Below are 19,840 nucleotides of genomic sequence, written 5' to 3'. Positions count from 1 at the left end.
TGTGGGAAAAAGCAGACCCAATAAATAGGATCGGGGTTACACTGGTATTTGGAAAGGACCAATCCAAGAGTGAGATTCAAGTATTCTGACCCTGCATGAACACGGCCTGGGGAATACCAGAGTGAAAGAATAGCTAGGGAACCAGGTCTCGTAAAGGAAGAGAGGTGAGGGAAGAAGACAACCTTTTTTTTGCCGTAAGATAGGTGAGGTTATACTAAGTATTTGGAAACCAAGAGCTGGCAACATTTTCGAGGACACAAGCCCAGGGATCATGCTGGTGAGATCCTGTTACACCGGAGAGGCACTTACTTGCAAGACGGGGTAGGGACTACATCTCGAGAGAGCCCACTCTCAATTCATGACTGGGGTGGCAGAGAAACAGGGTTAGTGGGGACATCAGAAGATTACTTCAGACTTCCGAAAATGGCAACCCAGAGGCCTTGAATACAAGAGTTAGAAATTAAAGGGAAGGAAAAGGAGCTTAGAAAAGCACTGGCCCAACTCTGAAAATGTATAAATAGCATTAGTGAAAAGTGGTATCTGAAATATCTCTAAGTGGCCACCTGCAAAGGCAGTAGAATTCCTCCCAGGATACAGGAATGAGAGTTATTGATAGAATTTCTCCCACCTGGGTTTTAAATTAGACAACGGAATTGATACCATGAAGCAGTTGAAACCCTGAAGCCGTGCTCTGGAAGCCTCTTCCATTTTCTGTTTACCTTGGATAACCCTAAATCTTTGCTATGGTCTGGAGCTCACGGCGACATGGGTTTAGGCTGGGCCATCTGTATTTACTGAACTCGCAGAAACTTGCCTTCTCTGGGGAGATGCTGGCTGTATCTAGGACTGCCACTGGAGCAATGACAAGGTGTCGCAATGCTCATACTGGCTGGGGAAAGTAAAGAGTTTCTAAATTTTGTCTTGTATAGGGCCAGTGTTAGGACATTGTATACCCTTACTGCTCCCTGTAACGTGGAATAGATAGAAGACAGATTCGACAATGGAGAAATCCAACTTCAAAGATGCCAGAGCACATCTGTAGCTCGTCCCCGGTGGAAACTTCTGGTAGTCGGCCCCCGCCCCCTCCAACAAAGCCCTTCTGACAAGGCTAAAAGCAGAAAAAGAGAAAAACCAGTTACAAAACAACTGACATTTCTCTGTGACTGATCTGACAAGGGGTTATACTTTACAGGAAAGGGCTTTATTGGGAGTTCTCTTAGACTGCTAGGATATTATTTGAACTATAATGTTTGTATCATCTAGTGACTTCATGTAATGGGGACAGGAATGGGATGGTTTGGAGGTTTGACTCTGTTAGGCTCAGCTCAATGATGACAACATCCCACAAACAATTTCCTCCCTCCCCTTCCCTCTCCTTCCACTGTCCCCTCCAGCAAAGGCAGCAGCTGGCGGGCAGAACCAGCACATGGTATCCCAGAATCAAATCACCAGCTGAAATACTGTTGGTCAAAAGATGAAAAACTCAATTTTGCCCATGAACATCAGTTTGGGAGGTCATTGTGCAATACACAACTGTAACCCACAAGTTGACCACTCAGAATATGGGGGAGGGGGGAGTACCTCTGCCTCCAGGGGGGCTCAAGGCTTTCCCTACCTCTTTACTCCCCCTCCAGAGAGGAGAAAATGTGATCCAAGTGAAGGATGACATTCAGGCTCTAAAGGAGAGAGGGGGTAGGGGTGGGGGAACAGCTTTTGCTAGGACGAGCAAAAGTGGTCCTCAAGGCTATTTGCCTCTTCTGTCATGAGGGGCTAGAAGCTGTTGCCCACCTCCAAAGGCTGCACAGGCTCTGGGGAGAGCTCAGGGTAATAGCATGCCTGTTGTAGGCCTTAGAAGCAAGAGTCCTCACGGGCTGTCTAGTAGCAAGTCTGCCAGGGTAAAAAAGTTGGCAGGTCCTGTCTTTTCTTGTTCATCAAGTAGGAGGAGAGTTTCTAAATAGAATTTGGGATATTGACCTTGCCCTTTCTTTAAACTCCATCAGTACTAACAATAATGACACAGATGATTTTTGAAGGGTTCTATTCTAAGTCCGCCTAAAAGAGAAGGAAAGAGATTCTTTGTATGAACCCTCCTTAAAAGAAGTGGTCATGTCGGTAAAAGGAGCCCACTTTGGACGGAAGTACTGAATCAGGGATGTCCTGACTCACCGATGGGGAAGTGTGGGGAAGAACAAGGGTCTATCCCAGAACAGCTCCTTCTTGTTCTCAGCACAAAATTACAAATCTTTCAAGTAGTGATTTCCAGATAGAAAACCTCTGTTATCAAATCAGGAAGATAATTTAATGCCAATGGTAGCAGAGAGGTGGTTTTTTTTTTTTTTTTTTTTTTTTTTTGACCCAGATAAACTAGTCTCAGATTTACTTCAAGTTCACACTCTCCACACCTCAGTATTATTTTTGAAATGGCTTGGATCTGTGCAGTTTCTTTTCTTCAAAGACTCATTTATCCTAACAACTTAGGATTATTACTTTAGAATTTCAAAGTGGAAACCTAGAGGCTTTGATTAGAAGAGGCAGAAATCAAACAGAGGAAAGCTTCGAAAAGTACCAGCCCCATGTTGACTGAGTTAGGGCTTGTGTATTAACTGAGATGGGGTTCTTCCACTAAAATATTTTGTACAGAACGAATATATCTAATTGTATCAGTGTGTCATATCCCCAAATTTGTGGGCCACTGGCTAAACCAGAGCATTGGACAGTGAAGGAAAAGGGTTATGCGGGTACAGAGACCTGACTCAGAGGAGAGTCAAGATAAAAATAAGTGGTCTTTCTGGCTTTGAAAGAACCACCCCATTTTGACTACCCCCAGGTGGGTCTTTTTAGACCCACAGCCCAGAAAGCAGGTTTCTACCTGGGGCGTTTGGTTACTTTCAAGCTGAAGAGACTAGGAGGATGAAACGGTGACTGACTGGCCTGCTTACCCCAAAGGGAAAATCTGAGCATTATCCATACTAATTCCTTTCCTGGGGCAGCTGCTCCAAGAATTTAGAACTTTCACCAATATGATAGACAACCATTTGTTTGATTTCCACTCGTGAGAAATAGGTCTATAAAGAGAGCCTCTGCGGTAGAGAGGAAAAGATGGCTTCCTTTCCTGTGGGCCTTACGTCAACCACAGATTATACCGTGAAGGGCTGCTCACGGTGGGAACACACTGTCAAGAAAAGAGGAAACAGGGCGTTTTTCCTGAATGGGGAAAAAAAATGCAAAACTAAACCTTCTTTAACACCGTTCCTATAATTTATTCCCAATTTATGTGATTTCATCTGAACTAGCATTAAAGAAAAGTGTTAATGATACTTGAAACAGGACTTAAGCACTGTGGAAAATTTTATCTTTGAACTTAAAATCTGACAGGAGAAAAATCCAAACTCTAGAGAAATTAGGGAAATCAGCTTCTCTGAGAACCATACCATTCCTCTATTTCTGGCCCTCCTTCTCCTAAAAGCAGAAACTCGGCAAATGTGTCAAGGGTGTCTACACCGTGACTTGTTCTCTAGCACATGCAGTCTGACTGGGAAACATAGCATTAGCTGCACAAAGTCTAAATGCAGCCTAGGAACACTTGGCTTGTATATGTGCTTAAAGGAGGAATTAGAAAATGAGAACTAGTCCTACCTCGTTTTTTCCTATGCATCTCTAAAGTCATCCGAAGGACTCTCAGAACTCTGGTTTTGAGATCCTCTGTTTCTCTGAGCAGTTAGAAGCTGCGGCTGGGGGCTGCTGAAAGATGGGTTGGGAAGGGAATCTGACAAGAGAATGGGGTATGTATGCAAAATACTCACCAAGTACTGGCAGTGTGCAGAGCCCCGCGCTAGGACTGCAGCAGAGAAAGAAACGACATGGGGGTTCTCTGCTTTTCGAGAGATTGTTTCCTGTTTTAACAAGAATGTACATTGGGAAGCAGGGGCGAAGTTTAATATTTATCAAAATAGAAATGACATTAAAGCCCATTGCGGCTTTCTCCTCACTCCTCAAGAAATTCCAAGAGGGAAAAAAAAGGAAAGGGAGTTGAGGAGCAGAAATCTTCTGACGTGAGGGCTCCCTGGGCATAGGCACAGGCACAGGCACAGGCACAGGCTCAGGGAAGCCATCACTAAGTTACCCCCCCATTAAGAGTCTGATTCGGACACTTGGGATAGACATTCCAGGATCTGGTTTTCACTGTGGGCAGGGCAGCCCCCATAGAAGACACATCCCTTCCTTGAATCTACCTTTCCTATGAGAAAAGTATAAAGGACCCTCATTATGTGCCCTTTCAGGGAGTCACAAAGCCTTTCCAGGCACTCAACTAAAAGTGTTTCTGGTAGCCGAAGTCATCCTCAGCCCCTCTGGAAAAGCACAAATGCCAGCATCCTCTTACAGGGCTGCTCTCTAGGGTCACCTCCTGAGAGGCTTCAAACTCTCTCTCACAAAACAACAATCTGCCCAGGCCTGTTCTTTTTTTTTTTTTTTTTTTTAAATAAGGAAGGGAAGACATTCTTGCAGGCCCAATTGATAGCAAAGGAAATATTTCAGGGGGAAAAAAACACCTTCTAGTAAAACACAAATGCAAAGAGCCTCATTTCAGGTGTGAGGATAAGGAGGAGGCACTCGGAAGAGCTCTTTAAGACCCCCGAGGAAGCTGCACTGAATCAGTATTAAGTTTTGATTTGCTTTTTTAACGGATTGTCCTTTTCATGTTTATCCCATGGCCCTGGTCTAGCCCACGCGGCCCTCTGGGGGTGCTCTGTGAGCTGTTGGCCAAGAAGGTGGACGGTGTCTCGAGGGGATGTGGCTGAGGACATCTAGAGTCCCCCTAGAACCTGGCCTCATGTGGGGTGAGGAGGCCGCTCCGGTTTTGGGGTTGCTCAGAGGCAGGGTTCTTTCTGGTACTTCCTGAGATGTTCATTGGAGGGGGCCAGGCATCTGATGCGTGCTGGAAAAGGGTCACAGCCAGAGCAAGGCTCCCCTGTAGCTCAGTAAGTCTGGGAAGTATCATTTTAAAATGACATGTATCTGACCACAGTGGGAAATTAAACTAAACAGGACAGAGAAGACCAAGGAGTAGGGAAATTACAGCTTTGTCATTGCCGAGTCAAAATGTATGCCTGGCCAAGAGATCCCGGCGCTGCAGAGAACACCCGATCCCCAGGCCCACAGTCAAGCCTGGACTGAGTGGCAAAGAGCAGACAGGAACCTTCACTGGGAATGAGAGCTCCAGCCACACCACGAGCAAGCGGGAGATAAAAGGCTAATATCCTCAGATCAAGTCTCAACACCCCTCTATCCAGGAAAGCTACACCACCCTCTTCTGTTGGCAGCCCCTTCAGACAGGTCCAGTTAAAAGAGAGGGGACTGGCCTCCGTGGTTAGGCACAGCTCTACCTATGAAGCCCAGACCATCCGTCCGGCAGCTGCAGGGTTAAAGCCAGCACTTAAAAGAAAACTGGAACCCCATTAAGCCCAGGCTCATTAAGCCCAGGCTCGGAGAACTGGGAGCAGCAGGGAAGCCAAAGGAAACTAATTTTGGAGGTTCTCCAAGCTGCCAATCACAAGCATATTTCTAACAGTCCCAGTGTTGTTTGAGTTGCTTGTTTTTCCACAGGCTGCACAATAGGGTCTGGTTATTCATTGAAAAAGTCTGCAAGGGAGCCCCGCCCTCCATTCACAACCAATTTGGAATGCTCCATTCAGGCAAGAGGGGGACTAGGCAGCTCAGCTCGCTGGGGCGGACGGAGCAGAGCCCAGCTGTCGCCGCAGGGACGCTTGCTCGCCCAGTGCGCTGTGTTTATGTAAGAAATTCAGACACTGCAGGCGCCTGCCTGCTCTGCTCCCTCCCTGAGATTCAGAAGGCCAAGACCCTGGCTGAAATCTGCAAGGATGGGCAAGTCGGCTCCAAATAAGGTCGGCAAGCGCCAGCCGGCAAAAGGGGGAAAGGCGAACTACCTTGCGTTGCCCTGGTCAGAATCCGACTGTAGCTACCAGCTGAGAGAAAAGACTTCACTGGTATTTCTCCTGCCCCCAGACAAGCTGGTTGGCATTAGAGGACAGCTCTCTATGGAAGTCAGCCTTAGCAGACTCCTTGCTTTTCCATTCACTGACAGTAGCTACATGGGGAGCCACCTGGCATCCTCCTCAAGGGAGAGGGTCTCCGGAGACACTACTAGATTCTCTGGCTGCGGAGGGGGGGAGGGTGCGAGCTACCTATTATGAACAGCTTCACAGTTCCTTTCCTGGCTTCACATCCGGCTTGAAAGGTTTATAATCCCCCCACCCCCCCACCCCCGCCCATGCCCAAGAGACATCAAAAGGGAGAGCACGGATATCTTGGGGTTGGCGGGTGCAATCCACTCCAAGGACAACGCAAAGTACAAGGCTAAAAACTAGTTCGGTTTCTTAGAGATTTTTCCCCCAAATCTTCAATAATTACCCTGAAGATCTGATGAAGCCAGTCTGACAGCCAGAGTTTATTTCAAGAAAGCATCCTACTTTGTGAAAATCAAATCCACAAGATAAATTAGCTCTTGGGTTGTTTCCTTTTTTTCAGAACATATTTGGCTATTTTCAAATACCTCCTCTCTACCTCTTCTCTTCGCCTTCCCAGGCCCCTCCCCCACACTAGTGAACACCGAGGGCAACATGGGATGCATTTCTCTACAGCTTTTCTGACCACAGAACCTCCATTCAATGCCTTGGCTGCTCTGCAGACCAGTGGCAAACTCCTGGTCTCTTAAGAGCTAGATCTTACTCTGCTCCCTGGAGTCTTTGCGCCCTGTCCTGCAACCTTCCCCCGAGGTTTCCTCATTCTGGGCAGGGGAGCCCCCCCTTTGTTTGCTTTGTGGGGGCTCTTCCCTTAAGAAGAGCTGCTACTACTCCCTTGCCAAGCCTAAGGAGTACTTATATTGTGGTTACACACACACACACACACACACAGATTTTCTCGCTCTCTCTCTCTCTCATTTGCGCCCACCCTCATATACAATGCGGACCTAGTATTTTGCCCCTCCTTTAAGCCGAGCCTCTTAGAGGGCTGGGACAATGATAGAAACTGACGACCAAAGCCTCTGTTAAATGAGCTTGATGAGTTCACAAAATGAATTTTTAAAAAAGCAACCTAATCCGGTACTGGCAGCAGCAAGCCTGGCACTTGTCCAAGAGCTGGGAGCTGCAACATGACAAGACTCTGAGCTCCTTGGATTCCAAGTGGAGAAGCACTGTGTGCCAGGGCACAGATGGGGCCCAAGCTGCCTCAAGGGCAGCCGTGCGCCCGAGAGGGGGCTGTCAGCCTCTGAGGCTGGTTCTACTTTACCGCCATTAAAACTGAAGTCACATGTGGAGGCTACAGTCCCTTGGTAGAGAATCACACACCCCACCCAAGCCTACCACCACGAACAGTTTTCCTGAGACTGGAATGAAAACAATGATACCCCTAGATGGTAAAAATGGCAGATAATACAAATCTGCAGCTCTGTCATGCCGCCCATATCTTAAATCTTATAAAACTAGAAGAATGCTGAAAACAGGGTAGATGGTAATTTCTCGAAGGATACCAGGATTTTGTGAGCTCTGAAATTTACATAAGTGATGTGCCTGGGGCAGACACACATGTAATTCCCCGTCCCAAGTTCTTGCCAAACACAAAGGACTGGAAAGGTTACTGGGTTTTATTAGAGGGCTAAGAGCAGAAAGACATCAAAGAGGAAGAGAAAAAGTCATTGTTTTTAATAAGCCTAACTGAATTAAAGTCAGAGAAAATAGATTTCGTGTGAACATATGGCTCTCTTAGATAAATGGGGACTCTAGGTCTTGGATCCTTAAGAGTCTGGTCTATGGATCTTAGAGGCTATCAGAACAGGAAGGATTTCCAGTGCTTAGCACCCTCTCTGTGGTAAGGTAGTGGGCTAGAACAAAGACTCTGAAAGATACACTGTAGCCTGGAGTCATATGACCTCTTCCCTCTACACCCCCCCACCCCCAACACTCCTGTCTTCTACTTTCAGAACTTCTGGCTCCCAAAAAGGACAAACTGATAGCTTTGAGTCCCCCACATTTCTCATTTTCCAAGTGCTTAAAGTGCCTACTGTTACTTTCTTAGCTTCCAAACAAAAAGACTTAGGGACCATCTTTTCAAATAGAAATGGTCTAAGACCACAGAGCAAGTAAACTTAAGAGTCTTGCTCCAAAGTGGGCCCCAAATGATGTGCATTCACTCTCCAAAAGAAGACTCTGTCTCTACTCTATCAACTTCACATGTAGTTTAAAAAAAAAAAAAAAAAAAAAGTCCAGTTGAATAATTTCATATTAAAACAGGATTAAGATCAATGCGTTTTAGGCTCAAGGGCTGCCTTTTTCCTGAGCCACCTATTACAATGTATTTATGAGAAGTCGATTTTATCAGTTAATTAGCCAGTCCTTAGGAAATTACTAGTACTTCCTCCGATCGGTCAATTCTTTTTAAAACACAGATCTAAAAAAGAACACTTCAAGGGGAAAATGAGGTCATTTGGATTTTCAAACAGTTCTCTAAATTATATTTGCTATGGAGGCCATGGTTTTAAAATAAGATTTTTATCATGCCTTTTCTCCACTATAAAATATTTTTGTTATTCAAGATGCTGACAGGTAAACATTCACAATATTACAATTCAAACAAATGAGTGTAATTAAAAGAAAATTAGAACTGAAATCTGCATTTAAAAAACACTATTGATATATCCTAAAATCTAGTAATACCTTTAAGTGCCAAGTCAGTCCAGAAAAATTAATGTAAGCTCCCCCTCCCCAAATCTAAGCACTTTGAGTTCCAATCTTATCCATGGTTTTGATTTATAGTTAATTCTATGAAAATGTACAGTAAAAACATATACACAGCTAACCACTGACCCAGAGTCCAGGTATGCAGCTCTGTGTTAACACACATATTTAGCTATACACACATTTATATGGATATATATGTACACAAACTTATTTATATTATATAGGATGTATACAGATAAGTTTTGTCTGTATGTACACTAGTGTGCCTTATAGGAAAGATGTCAGTTTTATAATTTTTCTGTTTTATAGATCTCTTCCAAATCCTAGATGGAAAAACTCAAAGCACCAAGATATTTAATAAGCTTTTCAGGATCACGGAATGAAGAGAACTGAAGTGTCAAACTGGTTGGCCTATGGTCTCCCTAAGTTTTTTCTGAGGGCTGGCTCTAGGTTTTTTGGAATCATTAGGGAGAGCCTGGACCACACCTGCATGTGCCAATACCCCCCAGCCCTGCAGCTCTGTGAGAGCTTTTGTAAGGATAAAATTTTATAATTTCTTTTTCTCATTTCACCTAACCCCTCCCCTTTGTCCCAACCTACCAGTCAGTCTCTCCAGTTATCTGGACCTTATATTATCCCTTCTGTAAAATGAAGGGGTTAGGAAGGCTATGTCTACAAGGGACCTGCAGCCCAAACAATCTAGGACTTCAAGGTTACTTCTCAGGATCAGGGGACAATCGGGGGCATCGGCAGAACCTCTATCGTCTATAGGTTGCACTTTCTGTTGCCTTGAATTTGATCTTTAAGAGTTTCCAGATGGGGGGATACTTTGCTAATGTCTGTATTTGTGAGGTAAGGTGAAATCTATATAGCTAGAAGTAAGCTAAACATTTCTCTAAGACTTACAAGAACAATGGTTTCATTTATTCAAATCACACTTATGGATAGATGCCTCTGGGTAGGAACCCAAATCTGGAAAACTTACAAAACATAATCTCTTTAGAAGCTGAGCTCATAGCACTTACTGAAAAAAGTAAGCCATAATCTTCAAAACTGACATTCTAAAATAAAAATTACCACATTACTTAGTATTTCTTTTTCTCCCATACACACACACACACACACACACAGACTCTCTCTGCCTTTGCACCCTCCTACACACACACTCTCTCTCTCTCTGCCTTTGCACCCTCTCTCTCTCTCTCTCTCTCTCTCACACACACACACACACACACACACAGGAAAATTAATCAAATCATCTTAAAAGGACCAAGTATAATCAGTGTGGCAGGCCACAGAAGAATATTTGTTACAAATGCTTTTGCTACTATAGGGAAAAGGTTTACTTTACTGGGCAAGTGCAGTTTGGTTTACAGTTCATTGATTGGCTGATTCAAATCAACTCATAAGGTTTTATTTGAATGGGTTTCTCCTCTTCCCCTAGAATAATCATGGGCTCTTCCAGAAGGTGACTGCAGTCAAAGCTGATCCTCAATCCAAGGCTGTGAGAGGTGCTCCCAGAGAAGTCTGCCCAGTACCCCCTCCATCTCCACTGTCAGTCACAACTGCAGTCAAACCAGTCACAAACAACAGGAAAGGCGAACAGCTCAAGAACATCCCACCCCAACCTTATACTCTTACTTAACTTCTAAGGCAAGCTGATCTGCTTAAAGCCCTCCTTCTTAAAGCTCCATCTCCCGAAATAAGAGTCAGAGAAGCGGAGAGAATGATTAAAACACTTTTTGAGGCTACTCAACTGTCTGTTTCATCCTTAAAGGACAGAAAAGCTCAACCTTAAGAAGTTAAGGCAAAAAGCAAACAAAAGTAAAAAACACATCCCACTTGGTAAGCAGAAACCTCTCAAAGCATCTCCATTTTAGGTAGGTATGGCAATTTAATTGAAGAATTTAGCACATTCTATTGGCTGAGTGGGAATTATTTCTAAGGAGCCAAAACACATTTATTGATTCCTTCACTTTAGCCTATTCCTGCAGATAAACATCTCTCATCTCAAATATAAATCTTGTTTACTGACATCTTTCTCTAAAGAGCATACCTTTGCTTCAGCACATGAAATCAATTTGAATGCAGTCATCTCAACTCCCTCTTAACTCTTTGGGTTACAGAGAAACAAACAAAAGTGTCATAAAAGCATTTCAAAGAACTTCTGCCAAGAAAGCCACCTCCCAAGCAGACTGCAGTTTATGCTGCTCTGAGCAGGAACGGGAAAGGCTGGGCCAAATTGTCAACACAGAACAAAGTGGGATTACAAATCCTGTCTTTTATCTTGCAACACACACACGGACACACACACGCACACGCACATACACAATATTTGGGTTATCTTTATTTAGCCTTTTAGTGGCAACCTTCCCAAACACTTGAAAGCAATCAAAGGGCAATAATTAACATGCATGCAGCTTCCTATAGTAAAACTATAGCGAGTTCTGACATCGCTAAGGTAAGTATGCATCTGTGGGCTAGAGTTTACTCCCTTTTAAATTTCATGGAATTGTGCCTTGAACAGGGTGCATTAGAGAATGTTTAGCTGGTACCTCTGGTCTTTTATCCAATAATTTCGAATAGCCAGCTTTTACTTGGATACAAAGAACCCTCTCTCTCTCATGGCATTTACACACATATACACACATAAATACACACACACACAAACAAAGCAGGGAAGAATTTGTTGGTACAAAATGAGAAATCGAATCCTTGCCTGGCTCAGGTGCTTGCTATTATAAACTATGACTAAGAGACATGAATTTCTCTATGATGCAACCCTCAAGAGAGGCAGCATTTTCTCCAGGCCTCTCTTTAAACCTGCTCACTCGCCAGTGACTAATGCTCTCTAGAGCTGCCCTGTGCTGCTCACATTTCATCAGCTGGCTTTGTCCTTGATAGCTCTGCCTGGACCATAAAAGCTCCCAAACCTGTTGAGGACAGCCCGGAAAGATCAGCACAAAGCTAACCATGCCCTTGCCAGCACCGAGAACCATCTTTTGAGCTTCCCACTGCGTTTATTAACACAATGATAGGGGCCCTTCACGAACATTCGAAGAGTAAGTTTAGACTCCTCTCTGAAAGATAAGTCCTGAACTACACGAAAAATAAGAGTCAATCAGGTCACACCGTGACCACCCTGTGTCAACTTAGAAGTAGAAACAAAATCGACAACATGTTGGGTGAGGCCACAATTAACTGGAATCTTCCATTAACTATTTTCTGCACCTTTAAAAGAGAAAAAAATGTCAGACTCATGATCTGCATCAAGGAATTAATTTATAAAACAAACCAAAAAAAAAAACAAAAAACACCATAAAATAATGTCTGGTTAATGGATGTTAAGTCCAACATCTTATTTATATGATATCAGTTGATTGATAATTCTGAGCTTGAAGGCTTGCAATATTCTTAGGTAAAAAGAAATTTAAGTGAAATTATGTTCAGTAAATCTTACCTGCAAAGGAATAAAAGCATTTTAGAAATAACTCCAATAAGGAATGAAACAAAAGTTTTGGGGGTTAACTCTGAATTATTAAAAGAAACTAAATGCATCCCACTGTCCAAATACGCTGGCAATGGCTGAAAAGAGTCTTCCAGACATGGATGTTCCAAGACCAAACGTTTTCGGAACAAACGTGCCACCCCCAAAAAGGTACTTACAGTTATCAGACTGGAAATCTGGGACAAATTGTTCATCATCAGGAACTTGTGCTGGAAAAGAGATTTTTATTTTAGACATTAAGTTTTATTACAAAGCACAGCGAAATGTTTTATATGGAAAATCGGACAGCCAAGAAACTTGCCTTCAGCTAACCAAGCCTCTTGAAGTTGACTGAGATCCTGAAACAACTCTGGAATTGAAAACAGAAGACACCAGAATGAGAACTCCTGTGCTGGGGAGAACAGGGAGGGTGAGTCTACATGTGGCTCTCACAGGGGACCATTTGAAGAAGCCACAGACCAAAGGGAAAAAGCTTCGCTACCTTCAGAATCATGGGCCAGATCCGTGTCCAAAAACTTCCTCTTTCTGTCAATCACAGGCCGTCCTCTACATCCCTCTGATCGAGATTTCTGAAAGAGGCCAAGACACGGTGAAGGCTCAAGGGTAATAAAGGGGTCAAAGGGGATTGTGCTACTAAACCAATGAGAAGACTCATATTTGAAGAGAGAGAACAAAACAAACCAAAGCCACATCAACTTACCCCTGGGACCATAAAAGGGACTTGCTGATCATAAAACCCATCCATGGTGTTTCCAATGCCTCGAATATCACTTTGAAAGGTTTCAGCATTGAGTACTTTCTGGGGGGAAAGGGGTCCTCCTGTAATAGGAATTTGGGAGATTTTAACAGAGGGGGAAAAGGAGAAATTAAGTAATTTTTACTGCTCTTTTTGTAGGGCCTGTGCAAAATCACTACCTTTCTCTGAGGTACTTAAAGCCCAGTCAGGGTGTAAGATTTACAGACTAAAGGTGTGCCTGATTAAGGGCATCATAAGTTCACAGTGTACTTAGTGTCAATCCATTTACCTAGCTGTCCTTACCCCTCTCTCTAATCATTAACATCATAAGTTTGTTACTGTCTGTTCCCTATAAAAACCAAAACCAAAACTCGTTCTTGTCATTATAAAAGGGTGATTTCAAGTTTCTCTCCAATAGAAGATTCTCCAGGGCATTTATAATGTTAGGTCTTTTTTTTTTTTTTTAAGAGATAATTTAATTTTTGACAGTACAGTGACAGGAAGTAGAAAAATGGGTTTAAGCCTTCCAAATTATTGGCAATTAAAAATTTGACATACATAGTGTTTCTAAAAGTAGTTTGTAGGTCAGTGATAAGATACCATATATAGTTCCAGGCATATATTGATCAGAGATATATTAATCTTCACACAACACTCTTTTAAATCCTAATTCTTCTGTTCAAACAGATCTAGTGTCTGTAATGTCACAAATATTCCTATGGCAACTTACAGAGATTATCTGTGATATCACCAACTTCTAAAATAAATAAAATAGCCATGAAAAGTAATGAATCAAGGAAACTAAATTCCAACACACAGATTTTAAATATATCTCTACCAGAGATCTTAAAAAAGCATTAAAAGCAAAAGATCCATGTACAGAAAATTTAGTTTGTTTCTTAGAGTGAAGTCAATTTTCCCCAAACTTGCAAAAAAATATTAAAACTTAATTCAGCACTGTCAAGTCTTAGGCCTGGGAAGACAGGTTGAAGGTCAATATGGGAAGGAGGGAAAGTTATCTTTTATCTTTTCTTTTTTTTTTTTTTAAAGATTTTATTTATTTATTTGACCAACAGAGATCACAAGTAGGTAGAGTGGCAGGCAGAGAGAGACGGGGGAAGCAGGCTCCCTGCTGAGCAGAGAGCCAATCTCAGGTCCATCCCAGGACCCTGAGATCATGACCTGAGCCAAAGGCAGAGGCTTCACCCACTGAGCCACCCAGGCGCCCCAGGAGGGAACGTTTTCTAATTTCAGAGGAATAAATAACAATTTTAGGTAGGTACCACCTTTATTTCATTCTCCAAATAGAAATGCGGTTAAATCAACAAAATGGAGAAAACAGTAATTTCATTTACGCAGCTCTAAACAAAGCAAAATGTTTGCAGATAATTCTTTTGTTTACCTTGTGTACAAATTTTAAATAGGGAACTTTCTCTCAGTGGGCAATTCCACGCAACTTGTTTTTCTTAAGTGAGCAGGATACAAGAAAACCCTTCATGGTCCTCTCAGCACTCTGGCCCAACTACTCAGAAATTTTCAAAGTCAAAGAGAAAGAGGGAGAGGAGCAAAACTGTACACAGTCCATAATTTCCTAGAAAAACACTCCCGCTGGCATGCCTGCATGCCTTCCAAACAGCGCTAAACGTTCCGAATAAAGCCTCTTTCTCAAATGTCACTAACCCATACACAAAATCTGAGAAACGTCGGCAGTGAGTTGAGGGCCATGAAAATGAGTCCTCTGTAGACTTCAAAATCTGTCAGATTAAATCGTGACCTTAGAATTTATGTCAGTGTCTATAGGGGAAAAGGCACAACGGAGAAGAGATCGGAGAGGGACATATTTCCGAGTCTCACGATGAAATACGTTGCAAGATATCTCACCACGAAGAGCAATAATACCTTTTTAAAAAATGAAATAAAAGAAAGAAGCTGCCATAAGCGAACCAGGGAGGGGCATCGAGAATTTTTAAAGCAGCTCTCAGAGTTCAAGGGCTAGGAAAATCTTGTTCGAAGTATAATTTTTTGTAAAGCCTTAGGGGAGTTTAAACCACTTCCTTTGTGGTCCCCCCTTCCCGGTGCCCCCAGGAAAACTTTAACACGGCGCAGCGGCGAGATCGAGGCCCCTCCCCCGCGGCGCGCAGCGGGCCTGGTTTTATGAATGGAAGAGCGAGCCGCGGCCGCCACATCAGGTAAAGGCTGTAACTGGATCCCTCGCGCTGGGCCCCATTCACAAAACAAGACACACTTCCACCCAATTCCCAGCCTTCCCCATTCATGAAAACTCCTTTGGATGAGCCCCCGCCCCCACTTCCAACGCACGCCCAGCCTCCGACGCAGGCCCCTCACCCCCAGCGATTTAGGAAGAAAGCTCAATGCTTCATTCACAAAAAGGAAAAGAAAAAAAAAAAAAAAAGCCGCAGGGAGCAGCGAGCCAACGAAAGAAACCCGCTTCATTCATAAAGTCATCCACATTCATAAAACTGAGCCGCGGCGCCGGGCGCTACCAACCACCCGCAACGGCCCCCCGGCCCCAGACCCCCAAACATCCAAACAGCTGCTCTTGGCACTCCTCCTCAGCCAGGAGTTCGGTTCCCCCCAGAGGTCTCCTCTCCTCTGAAAATGCGGACAGATCCCTAATCCAGCGAGAGGCTCCAGCATCTCTCCACCCCCACCCCGCACCCGCTCCCCCCCCCCCACTATCTTCAGGCCGCTGCACTGATGCTCCCCGATTTCTCGAGAACCGCGATGCAGCCTGACGCCCTCAGGCTGCTGGGGGTGGGAGTTGGGGGATTGAGTGTCCACTTTCCACAATCTGAAACTTGCAAGGCCTGCATAAGTTCCTGGCCAACCCTCAAACCCTCAGGCTGCACATGCCTGTGTCATTTAACCCTTCCTGGTACTTTGGGGGGCATCACCTCTCAAATATTCCCCTTCAAGCTGCTTCCCGCCCCCTCCTCCCCACCAGAAAAGCTTCGCCGGGCGTCTCTTCTCGCGGGCTCTCAGACCTCCAGAGATTGTAAAGCCCCGCAACTCAGCGTCCCTCCCCCGCCCATCCCCACCCGAGAGCCCCAGCACCTCGCGCCCGGGCGCGCCTCCTCGTGACGTGCGGAAACCCGCTCTCCGAACGCTCCGGAACCGTTAGCCACCCCCACCCTACGCCTCCCAAGAACCGAACCGAAGCGAGCCACGGGAGGAGGGGGCAGCCCGCTCGGGGGTGGGGGTGGAGAGCTCAGTCCAGATAGAAAGTACACCCGGACTTTGAAGATTCTGAATCAGCCAGTGAATTCTCGCCAGCTGGGCCCTTCGGACCCGTTACTGGACACCCCCTTCGATGCCCCCCTGCTTCCTCGACGCCCCCTCACCTGAGGCAGCCGCTCTCCTCCCGTTGCAGCGGCCCCGGGGCGCAGGCGCGCTCACGCACGCGCGCACCGGGCCTGGGCGCCTGGGCGAATGGCTGGGCCGAACCGCTCCGGGGACGCTGAACCGCTCTGCGCACCAGCGGCTGGACTCTGCGCCGCAGCTGCCAACCAGGCTGGAGCGCTGGCCCGGCCCCCCGGGGCGTGCTGCTCCGCCTGCCGCCATTGGCCAGCAGTCCTAGCTCAGCCTGGTTCTCATTGGCCCGAGGCAGCTCCTCCGCCTGTCTATCACGTCTTGTTTACCCTCTCTGCGGGCAAATCCAGCCAAGCCGCCCCATCAACTACAGCCCCCATTGGTCAATAACGCGTCCCTCTCCGCCCCCTCAGGGGTCTGTTTTACATAATTTATGCACCGGGGGCCACTGGCCAATCAGCGCAGGCTTGTTTATATAATGAATGTAAGGACGTTTTTCATTCATAAAAAACGCGACCTGAGGGGGAAGCTTAGCTGAGTCAGTGAAGCACTTAAAGGGGACGAAGCCGCGAAGAGTCGCGTTTACTTCCCTCCTCACAGCTCTCCCAACTTTTCACCGAGGCTTGGCTCTTCCCACGTCTCCATTCACCCCTGCTTCTCGCCCCCAACCCCCGCCCCGCAAGGCCACTGCTAGGATGGGCCACTGGGCGCCAGACGTTCGCAGCTGCAGCACCAAGCAAAGTTATCATTTTAGAATTCAGGCGAGAGAAATTCGTCATTCCACCCAGAAAGAAACTCGCTGACCGACCTGGGCGTTTGGCCCACAGAAACACAGAAAACGGAAACCAAGCCCTCTAATCTTAGGTACCTTTAAGAGAGGCCTTAATTTCTTTTAACCAGGTTTCCAGTGGGGAGAAATAAGCAGTATCTCCCTTTAAAATCTGAGCTCTCAAACAGATTTTAGTTACTATTTTATTCTGGCAAGGCCTAAGGCCCAAACAAATTCCGTTTGCTCCCCCTGTTTAATTGCAGTTTACAACGTCCGCCAGAGTGGGTTCTGGACCCGAGATGAGATGAGAGAGGGTCGGAGCTCAAAGAAATCCTCTCCGGGGATGGCACTAACCAGTCAACCGACCTAGAAACGTAAATCCCTCCGAAACCGGCCTGCAGAGTTAGACCGCCTGCTTCCCTTCCGGGACTGCTTGTTTTCCATTTAAGTATTGAATGCAAGATGGTGCATTTGCGAATTAGATCCCGTGCAGCTGGGAACGGCGAGAAGCTACTCTGCCTGCCAAACGATCGGGCACTAACTGCAATTGCTGAGATTCTTAACAGGGTGTTCCAGGAAACAAATAAATAAGCAATTCTCTCCCCACTCTGCTCCCTCTACCCCCTTCTGTGAAGGCGGGGCAGCTCTCTGCTCTCCCCCAGGATGCTGGGGTGCCCTGCCATTCACCCCGTGTGCCCGTGGAAGGGAGGAAAAACATCAAATGTTAGAGGAGAGCCTCTCCCCCAGTGAAGGGGGTCCCAGGGTAGCCAACTGTGGGGCTGCCACCACCCCTGCCTGGGGAATGCAATATGGATTTTTAGGGGGGAAATTTTTTTTAAGTCAAAATTTGCCCACCTTCTTTTCTGTTCCTAGTTGTGTATCTTAAAGAGAGAAGCCACTTGTTTTGTCATTTATAGCCCAAGAAATGTTAGGGTACACCAAAGGAAACTGGAGTACACTGCTGGAGTCCTGGACCCAGCACTGGTCCCGTGAGAGCTATTGGTTCTGCAAGATACTTGGGGGTAGCACAAGTTGATGGGTGGGAAGGTGCTCTGAACTTTCAACAAGCAGTTCCATATTTGATTTTCCAATAGAGTATTTTGCTTCTGACCCCAGCTCAAGGACAGTTTTTCCCTTAGAACCTCTATTCATTGCCAGGTAATGCTATTTCTGTTTGGTGGATGGAGATTTTACCCCACTCTTGTGCTGCCACTGAGTTGCTAACTGCCCTGAGGGCCTTTTCTCTTCAGCTAGACTCCCCGCCCAGATTAGCTCTACATCCACTGCTCTAAGGCAGGCAGGCTCCAGAGACCCTATGTGGGAAAAATTGCATGTGTCTCAGTTGATCAGCAAATCACCAGGAAATATCATTTGAACCCCAAATAGTAGAGGACAGAACTGGCTGATGTCACAGGGAAGCAGATATTAGCTTGGTGTAGTATGAGGCAGGACTTTGGGATGTCTAGAGTGGCTCAGTGAAGAGACGGGGGGGGGGGGGGGGGATGCAGATAGATGCTTGCAGGGAATTGTTCTAGCTCTAAGAGTCTATGATTCTGGAATTTGGAGCTTGGGTTGAACAGGGAGGTCCTTGGGGGCCCAGGCCCCATAGCTATAGTGTGAAACATGATGGTGTAACTCATGGTGACCGACTTTGGCAGGCTGACTCCTGGGCCCAGAGTTGGTTCCTTTTTGCTTAGCATTTCTGATGTCTTTTCTCCATACCTATTCCTCCTTTCCATCTGTTTCTCCTTCTTGGCGACTTATGTCCTCTGCTGCCATCCCCATTTTACTCCCCATCTTCTCCTGTTATCTGTACTTTATAAGAGTTCCTTTACTCTTAGGGGCCACCTGGGTGGCTCAGTCAGTTAAGGCTTTTGATCTTGGCTCAGGTCATGTTCTCAGTGTGGTGGGATTGAGCCCCGCATTGGGCCCGTGCTTAGGGCAGAGTCTGCTTGTCCCTCTCCCTCTGCTCCTCACCACCCTCTACTTGCTTTCTCTCTCAAATAAATAAATAAAATCTTAAAAAAAAAAAAAAAGAGGTGTCCGTATTTAGAAGTTCTTTGTCTAATGAACAGACATTTCTGCAAAGAAGACATCCAGATGGCCAACAGACACATGAAAAAGTGCTCCACATCACTTAGCATCAGGGAAATACAAATCAAAACCACAATGAGATACCACCTCACACCAGTCAGAATGGCTAAAATTAACAAGTCAGGAAACGACAGATGCTGGTGAGGATGTGGAGAAAGGGGAACCCTCCTATGCTGTTGGTGGGAATGCAAGCTGGTACAACCATTCTGGAAAACAGTATGGAGATTCCTCAAAAAGATGAAAATAGAGCTGCCCTACGACCCAGCAATTGCACTACTAGGTATTTACCCTAAAGATACAAAAGTGGTGATCCGAAGGGGCACGTGCACCCGAATGTTTATAGCAGCAATGTCCACAATAGCTGAACTATGGAAAGAACCTAGATGTCCATCAACAGATGAATGGATAAAGAAGATGTGGTATATATACACAATGGAATACCATGCAGCCATCAAAAGAAATGAAATCTTACCATTTGTGATGATGTGGACGGAACTAGAGGGTATTATGCTTAGCGAAATAAGTCAATCAGAGAAAGACAATTATCATTTGATCTCCCTGATTTGAGGAAGTTGAGAGGCAACATGGGGGTTTTGGATGGTAGGAAAGGAATAAATGGAACAAGATTGGATCGGGAGGGAGACAGC

General features: G+C 45.5%; 1 protein-coding gene across 1 annotated transcript in view; it reads right to left on the bottom strand.

The window, feature by feature from the left end:
• The window catches only part of ETV5 (ETS variant transcription factor 5), a 57,942-nt gene extending 41,403 nt beyond the window's left edge, over nt 1-16,539 (bottom strand). Inside the window, exons 1-5 of the mRNA XM_059391336.1 lie at nt 16,363-16,539; nt 12,965-13,083; nt 12,746-12,833; nt 12,566-12,613; nt 12,423-12,473 (exon numbers count right to left, since the gene is read on the bottom strand). Coding sequence (XP_059247319.1) covers nt 12,423-12,473; nt 12,566-12,613; nt 12,746-12,833; nt 12,965-13,009 — 232 coding nt within the window. The 5' untranslated portion in view covers nt 13,010-13,083; nt 16,363-16,539. The remainder of the gene's footprint in view (nt 1-12,422; nt 12,474-12,565; nt 12,614-12,745; nt 12,834-12,964; nt 13,084-16,362) is intronic.
• Between the last annotated feature and the right edge of the window lie 3,301 nt (nt 16,540-19,840).

This window comes from Mustela nigripes, chromosome 2 (assembly GCF_022355385.1).
Source record: "Mustela nigripes isolate SB6536 chromosome 2, MUSNIG.SB6536, whole genome shotgun sequence".
NCBI classification, from domain to species: Eukaryota; Metazoa; Chordata; class Mammalia; order Carnivora; family Mustelidae; genus Mustela; species Mustela nigripes.
Note: the sequence above shows the minus strand (reverse complement) of the source record. Positions and strands in the feature narration are given on the sequence as shown.